This window comes from Cavia porcellus, unplaced genomic scaffold (genome assembly GCF_034190915.1).
Source record: "Cavia porcellus strain 051 isolate PalLab524CR breed Dunkin Hartley unplaced genomic scaffold, mCavPor4.1 scaffold_49, whole genome shotgun sequence".
Taxonomy (NCBI): Eukaryota; Metazoa; Chordata; class Mammalia; order Rodentia; family Caviidae; genus Cavia; species Cavia porcellus.
Genome location: NW_026947532.1, coordinates 5,352,777 through 5,360,601, shown reverse-complemented (window position 1 = coordinate 5,360,601; position 7,825 = coordinate 5,352,777). Strand labels below are relative to the sequence as shown.

General features: G+C 61.1%; 1 protein-coding gene across 3 annotated transcripts; it reads left to right on the top strand.

Annotated features, from left to right (window-relative positions):
* Positions 1-238: 238 nt before the first annotated feature.
* Positions 239-7,825, top strand: Dolpp1 (dolichyldiphosphatase 1). 3 transcript variants are annotated; one of them, XM_003470611.5, is made up of 8 exons: positions 240-396; positions 3,537-3,637; positions 3,794-3,878; positions 3,955-4,054; positions 4,195-4,293; positions 4,752-4,880; positions 5,284-5,373; positions 6,676-7,825. In XM_003470611.5, the coding sequence occupies exons 1-8, from the start codon at positions 321-323 to the stop codon at positions 6,710-6,712; spliced, it is 717 nt and encodes a 238-aa protein (XP_003470659.1). In that variant the 5' UTR covers positions 240-320; the 3' UTR covers positions 6,713-7,825. The 3 variants fall into 3 exon arrangements, with proteins under 3 accessions (XP_003470660.1, XP_003470659.1, XP_023421191.1); XM_023565423.2 differs by lacking the exon at positions 240-396 and adding an exon at positions 666-923; XM_003470612.5 differs by lacking the exon at positions 4,752-4,880 and having other exon boundaries at positions 239-396.

Here is a 7,825-nt window from a genome sequence, read left to right as displayed (position 1 = left end):
CGCTCTCCCTACACTGTAAATCAGTTTCATCTTCTGATTGGCTATCCTGCTTTCTGTTGTACGCTAGAACCCTCCTTTTTCCTGATTGGCTGAACAACTACCTGCACTTGCCACGGATTGGGCGGTCTGGAAGGCTCCTAGGGGCCCCGCTCCCTGATTGGCTTCTCGGGCCAGTCATACGGCCTGCACGCTGAATGGCTGCGCCGCTACCTGTCTCGAGCTGCGATTGGATGCGTGGCGCCTCCCCTGAGTGATAGGTCAGGACCACCGCCCCCCTGGCTCCCCATTGGCTGCTCTGCGAAGCCCGGTCTCCGGGTAAGATGGCAGCGGACGGACAGTGCTCGCTCCCCGCTTCATGGCGGCCGGTGACCCTCACCCACGTCGAATATCCTGCAGGTAAAAGGCGGTGCCGGCTCCGAGGACGCCCTCCCGGGGTCGGCCCCCTAGTCCCAGGCACCTTGGCCCGCGTGGGCTAGCGGAAGGGCGCCGAGGGACCCGGGTGGGAACTGTCAAATAGCCACGGAGGGGCTCGGCCCGCGCGCGCCGCGCAGGCGCAGTGGGGCGGCGATGAGGTGGGCGAAATTGTGAGGCGGTCTCTCGTACACTTTGCGGCTGCGCGGCTGGGCGCTCCCAGGGGTCCCGGGGCGCAGGGTGGGCTGCAGTGGGGTGGGGATCTGTGTGAGATGGAAAAGAATCGCGGGCCCGAACCTTGGTCCTTCTTCCCTGCCTTCCCCGGAGTCAGAGAGGCCTCACGTAGTTCCCCGCGCGCAAGTAGTGCCTCTTCCTTCAGACAGTACTCTGGGCTGCCTGCAAGAGAAAGAGCTCCCTGTTGCAGGGAGTGTGCAAGCCGTGGCCAGGCTTGTGAGTGCCGGAGATGCCACGCCCTGAACGGCGCGCACAGAGAGCGCTGGGCCTGCGAGGAGGTAGGCAGCCGGGATGGAGATTCCCGGCAGACACACCTCCAGAGGCGCCCAGCCTTCCACTTGGGGAGTCTTTTGGCGACTGTCTGGAGTCTGCAGGCAATCTAGGGGGAGTGGTGCGGCGCTTGGGCCTTGAAGTCTAATGTATCCGGGTCCAATGCAGGCTGAAGCCTTGTGCAAATGCTTCCCCCCACCTGGCTCAATTACTGCATATATAAAGTAACATTAAGCATGGTACCTCCCTTCGGAATGGACCGGCTGACGGCGACAGCAGACCTGCGAAGGGCTGGGTGTAGTGCGCATACGCACAGTGAACATCCGTAAACACCTGCAGTCAGTGTTGGCAGCACCCTCCGTGTAGGAGGGGTTCCAGCCAGGGAGGTGAGGAGCCCCTCACCCAGCCGATTACCCAGGAAGGGCGTCTCCTGCTGCTATCTTGGGCAGGGATGTGGGAACCAGCCCTGCTAAGGGCTCCAGGGCTAGATGCCAGAGAACTTGGACCCCGGGGTTGTGACTATCCTGGAGGCGGGGGAGTCTGCCAGGTGCTGGGCCCCATCTGCTTGCCCACACTCCATTCTTTCATTCATTCACTGAGCCATTTCCCATGCCCACCTCCCAAGCGAAGGTCCTGGGCCGGCTCTGGGCTTTGATTGATGAGCAGGCTCCATAGGCCCTGTGCTCCTGTTCTGGGGAAAATCTGCTTTGTAGGAGGGAAACCAAGGCTTAGAGATGGGGAGGGACTTGCCTAAGGCTTCAGCTCCTTCATGACTTCTTCTCCCCGACTTCAGAGCAGCTTCCTGGGGGCTCACACTGTAACAGTCAAGAAGGAGGTTGGCACTGGGGAGCAGCATGTCCATGGGGGTAACAGGGGATGTGACTGAGCCCTGTGACACGTGGTGAGCCTGAACCCTCCTGTAAATACTTGTGGGGTCACTTGTACTCTTTCAAACTCTCACTGCACTGAACTTGCTTCCTTCACCCATCATTTATCACAGCTTTTGAGCACTGTTCTGGGCTTGAAGAGTAGACTGGGACATAGAAAGACCGTGTCCCTGCTCATAAGGGCCTGTGAGGGAGAGGGAGAGACAAACACAAACCCAGCAGCTTTACCAGCTAGCAGCTCCTGGGCTGAGTCAGCTTTACCAGCGAGTCCCCATTACACAGCAGACTGAGAGCTCTGTGATGGCAGGGTTTCCCCCGCCCCCCTGTCTCTCTCTGCCACTCTGGTCAGTACTTAGTGCATGCTGAGGTCACCCTTGACATGCAACATCCCAGGTGGGGCAAAGAGTGTGTGCAAAGGTCCAGAAGTAGGACAGCGCGTGATGCATTGAGGGAATGAGTCCCATCCCTAAAACTGGGGCAGAGGTGGCAGGAAGCAGGCCAGGGCTAGACAGAGCCTGGGGAGCCAGGCTGAAGAGAGCAGCCCCCAAGGGGATGGGAGCCGCAGTGGGCCTGAGATTGGAGTGTGGTGAGGCCAGCGTCCTTGGCAGCAGCCGCAGAAAGGTCCTACCCGAGAGGGGACCATGGGACAGACTGAGATTGTTACTAAAGGCTTGGTGGCACCTGCCACCTTCTGTCGTCAGCCCAGTGTAGTGGCGAGACTAGAATCTCGGGGTGGGAGGGGAGACAGAAGCCCCTCCAGCGATTGGGTTGCTGTCCTTTTCCCTTGGCCACCTCCGAGCCAGCCTTTCTGGGGGCACGTGTGCTCACTGCCTCTGCCTGGCGTCTCATGCAGCCCTCTGTGGGCACCTCCCTGCTGTTCAGGGCATCACTTCCTCCTGGGTTCTCCCAGCCTCTGCCCAAGCCCTAGAGGGAGATGGCCCCATTGTCACTGACAACCAGGCTGAGGCCCAAGGGATGAAGTTCACAGAGGTGGCACCTGCTGACATAGGAACTAAACTGTGTACCCTGACCCCAGAGTGACCAGGTGGCCACCTTGTCTTAAATGATGGGGCGACCTTTTTTTTGGTACTGGGGATTGAGCTCACGACCTCACACTTATCCTGCAGGCACTGGCGCCGCTGAGTTAAAGTCCCAGCCCGGCTGTCATCTCTTGGTTTTAGTGTCCCATCTGTCAAAAGCCCACAGGTCCTCACCCACTCCTCACTCAGGCTTGTCTGGAGGGTGACAGCCTCTGGGCAAGAGATGGGATTTCTGGCTGTGTTAAAGCTCCAGGAAATGGCTCCTTGCAGCGTGCGGCCACACTGGGCTTGGCCCTTGGAGTCTTGGGGACCTAGGCTGTGTGATGGTCCGAGGGTGTCAGGTCTCCCCTGACACAGCACCAGCATGGCACTGTGCCTTAGAGCCCCTGCTCCCATGCCCACCAGGCCGCCCCCTGCGCAGGGCCCCTCCTCTGGCATCAGCCCAAGCCGGGTTCAAGTTCCTGCTTGAGTGAGAGCCAGTTCAGAGATGTGGACCCCCAAGTCCTCTTCCTTTCTGGCTATGTGACTGGATAAGCTACCCCCCCCCTCCCAGGACTCCTTTCCTGGTCTGTGCAGTAGGATGGGAAGGCACCACCGTGAGTCACAGCGTATGAGCCCAAGTGGTCGTCGAATTCGCCCACGGCCCTGCCTACCCAACACGGGCTCCTCTCCTCATGCTGTCCCCTCCCCCCAGGCGATCTCTCTGGCCACCTCCTTGCCTACCTGAGCCTTGGGCCTGTGTTCGTCATCGTTGGTTTTGTGACCCTCATCATCTTTAAGCGGGAGCTGCACACGGTGAGTCTGTGCCCGCTGCTCCTGCCCCTGTCTCGAAGCCCCTCCCCAGGCCGGGCAGGTCCTGTGCTCCAGGCAGTCGGAGCTGTGATCACCGGGAGAGGGTGGTGGCCGACGGGTGTCCCGGAGGTCCAGCTGAGTACGTATCTTTCCCGGCAGATCTCTTTCCTGGGGGGTCTGGGACTGAACGAAGGGGTCAACTGGCTGATCAAACACGTCATCCAGGAGCCGCGGCCCTGCGGAGGTAGGGCCCGGGCTGGGGTACGGGGGCCCCTGGGCTGGGGCATCACCCCCTGATGCCTGGTCTCTTTCTGCCCTAGGGCCCCACACAGCAGTGGGTGTTAAATACGGGATGCCCTCCAGCCACTCCCAGTTCATGTGGTTCTTCTCTGTCTATTCCTTCCTCTTCCTGTATTTAAGGTGAGCTTCTGGCCCAGCCTGGGCTGTCTGGGGTGTCCTCTGGGGTGGGAGAGCCTTCGAGATGGCTGATGGCTCCAGCAGCATTTGGCTGGGGCTGGGGCTGTTTAGGGGCTGAGCCCCAGATGGGCCTGTCTTTCCAGAATGCACCAAACGAATAATGCAAGGTTCCTAGATCTGCTGTGGAGGCACCTGCTGTCCCTGGGGCTCCTCACTGCAGCCTTCCTGGTCTCCTACAGCAGGTACAGGGAGGGACCTCCACCTGCATCAACTCAGGCCCTTGCTGGGATCTTGGTCCCCGTGGGGACCCACTGTGACTTACGGAGCTTGAAGGGCAGGGCCAGAAAGGCTCCCAGGCCCCTGTTCTAAAGGGATGGGGCTCTGGTGCCTCCCTTAGCCCAGTTTGCTGACCCTACAATCCTGGAGACACCGGTGTACACTGGCCATGGATGCCTAGATCCCCCGAGCTTGCAAGCTGAGTAGGAGGACAGCAAACCCTGGCCGAGCCACCATCTAGAGACCAGGGCAGTGGTGTCCTGCGGGCCCAGGCAGCTAAGCTGTAGCCTTGTCCCAGGATCTGCCCTGCCTGTGTGGCTCTCTGAGCGTGCACACAGGTCCCTGGGCAGCCAGCCGTGGTGCGGGCCACCATGCTGCCTGTCCCCAGGGGCTCTTGTAAACTCCCCTTCTGGCCTTGGCCCAGGGTCTACCTGTTGTACCACACCTGGAGCCAGGTGCTGTACGGGGGCATCGCTGGAAGCCTCATGGCCGTCGCCTGGTTCGCCTTCACCCAGGAGGTCCTCACCCCGCTGTTCCCTAGGATAGCAGCCTGGTAACTGCCTCCTGCCCCTCCTGCTCCCAGCTATGTGGCCTTGTCCCCTCCCGAGTGCTGATTCTATGTCTGGACCCCAGTCCAGTCCCCCTGGGAGGGCAGTGGCAGGCCTAGGCGGTAGGAGCTGCAGGCCACTTGCCCGGTGCGCCCTCCCCAGGGACTTGGTCCTCTGTCCTTGCCTAGGGACTTAGAAAGCAGTCTGAGTCCTGCTGGGCTGTGAGGGCTGCAGAGCAGCATCCCTGCCTGATGATGTGACGCTCAGTGGCTCTGGGGCTGCAGGCCAGGCAAAGACACTGTAGGCAGCCGGGCAGGGGGCAGGGGGCAAGGCGGGCCCCAGGAACTGGGGAGGCCCTGGCGTGGTTGGGTACAGCACTGGTCCCCAAGCATCCCTCTGTCCCTGCAGGCCGATCTCCGAGTTCTTCCTGATCCGGGACACCAGTCTCATCCCCAACGTGCTCTGGTTTGAGTACACAGTGACCCGGGCAGAGGCCAGGTGAGTGACGGGGACAGCGAACCCCACTGCCCTGTACCTACGGGGATCCCCGAAAGACAGGTCCTTGCTTGCTTTTCTTGCGTTGCCCCGTTGAATTCTTTTGTGGCCCCACTTTATGGATGAGGACGCTGGAGCTCCGGGAGAAGGGAAGTCTCTGCCCAAAGTCTCCTGGTGAGCGGATGGGGAGCTGGTTGTCCCAGAGCCCTTGCATAGAACCTGTGTAGCTCAGAACCTGGAGCTCGTCCCAAGGTCCTCAGGGGCCCTGCATGTGGCACCCATGGGGCTATTGAGCCAGGTGACGTAGGGTAGCTGGGAAGCGAGGCACACAGCAAGTGGGGGCAAGGCTGGGCTTCCGGGCCTCCTGGCTTGAAGTCTTTCCCCAGTGTACACCGATCCTGGGCCAGGGGAGTGAGGTTTTCCCAGGAACCTTCGAGGAACCTGGGCCAGGTGGGGCCCAACAGGAGGTGTTTGGTGCATCAGGATCCAAATGGGCCTTGATGAGTTTAGATCGAAGTGGAGATCTGGGAGGAAAAGGGATCTGAAGGTTAGGGCAGGCCAACTCATCCCCTTAGTGGCAGAAAGGCTACCTGGCTCTGCTGAGCTCATCACCTGGCTGCCCCCAGTGGCCCTGCCCTGCCCTGCCCTGTCCTGTCCTGCCCTGCCCTGCCCTGCTCTGCCAGCTGCCTTAATTCACCCACACCTACCCTGGCCACTCGGGGCGCTGGGAGTGACCTAGTGAGATAGCCAGCCACGGCCCCACACAGTCCCTACAGCAGGGCTGTGTGATTCAAGCTGGGTAGCAGTGTAGTGGCCTGAGAGCTGGTGGCTGGGACCAATGTGGGGTTGACTCGTGGCAGCCGGCAGGGGACTCTTGGCAGCCAGCACAGAGTCTCGGGGTAAAGCCCCTGGCAGTGCCACCACTGGTGGGAGGAGGGCGTGGGGCCCGGCAGCCGGGGCCTCCTGGGCCGCAGTGAGGCTTCGGGTTTCTGCTGGGACCCTGGGTGAGCACTGTCCTCCTGGGTCTCAGTCAGCATCTCAGGAAAATAAGGACAATTGCTCCCCTCCCCAGCCCTCAGGTTCCTGGGCTGTCCTCGCTGCCCGGTCCCCTGAATCCCAAGGGTCTCCTGCGACTGCTGACACAGCTCCCGACTCTGAGCTTACTGCCTGCCTGTTGAGTGCAGCCTGGCTGGGTGGAGGTGCTGCTGGGCCCCCTGGGCTGCCTGCCCTGCTGGGCTGCAGAAACCCAGAGCCAACCTTGGGCCCGGGCCACTAACCCTCACGCTGCCCCTGCCCTGGTTGCAGGAACCGACAGCGCAAGTTGGGTACGAAGCTGCAGTGAGTGGCAAGCGTGGCTGGGTCCAGCCTTCACATCCAGGCCACGCGGTGCCTCACAGGGTGGACAGCATGACAGACGGAGGGATGAGCAGGGACCTCTGCAGACCCAAGTCGCCAAGCGGAGCCTTTTTATTTTCTTATTTTAATTTTAATGGACAAGGTGGACCAAAGGGCTGAGCCGGCCCCTCAGCCAGCACCTCTGGAGGCCCTACTGCCCGGGGCCATGTGGCCAGGGACCCTCGCTGTGTCATCTCGAGTCCCCGGCAGGGTGGAGTGCATCCTTGGCACGGTTGCCAGGGGTGGGAAGAGAGTGGGGGCTCACGTCCGTAGGCTTGGGCCGGGCGCTCTGGGGCTCAAGGCGCGAGCACTATTTATCATTTCGTCACAGGCAGGAGGGGGAGTCAGATGCAGTGTGGGGGGGCCCCTGACGCCCCTGCCGGAGCCTCTCAGTGTTTGCCGGACGGGGCAGGGCTGGAGCGAGCTGTGGCCGGCAGCTGCTGTCCTTGTGTTCTTCCTGGTCCCTGCCACATACCACAAGGGCTTTCTCTGGTCCCGTGCCCAGCACGGGACGACTGTCCCTTGGTGACAGAAGAGCCTGCACATGTGGGTGCGTGCACCCAGGCTGTTTACAGCTCTTCCTGTCCCGCCGTAGCACGCAGTCCTCTTCCCGCTGCAGCAAGGCCGGCTGCAGCCGCCGAGCCCTGTCCGTGTGTGTGGAACCGTCCCCACTAGGGACCTGTGTGGGACCACTCAGGCCTGCGTCTGCAGGCGCAGGAGGGTGCCTAAGGGACCCGTGGGTCACCGGGCGCTCTCCCCGAGTGCCCACCGGCCGTGTCTGCCCTCCCTGTGGAGGTCCCCAACCTGCTGCTGAAGCACAAGTTCCCGGTGCTTTCCCTTCTCTTCGTCCAAGGCCGTGTCCGCGGCCATTCCAGATGCCAGGACCAGGGCTGATTCCTGGGGAGCAGGTCAGCGCCCCGTTTCCCTCCCCTCCCCTTAGGGTTTTTATTTTGTACTTTTTTGCCTGAGATAAGCCAAGTGTGAGGTGGTTTGATTTCAGAAAAAAAAAAAAATCAATGAAATTGTTTACTATTGTTTTAAAATAAAATCTTAAACTCTG

Bases quoted from the DNA above. Each gene is read 5' to 3' on its own strand.
- Dolpp1 (XM_003470611.5), top strand. From the start codon at position 321: ATGGCAGCGGACGGACAGTGCTCGCTCCCCGCTTCATGGCGGCCGGTG. The intron at 3,638-3,793 runs GTGAGTCTGTGC...CTTTCCCGGCAG, and splicing joins TTAAGCGGGAGCTGCACACG to ATCTCTTTCCTGGGGGGTCT. The intron at 4,294-4,751 runs GTACAGGGAGGG...GCCTTGGCCCAG, and splicing joins TTCCTGGTCTCCTACAGCAG to GGTCTACCTGTTGTACCACA.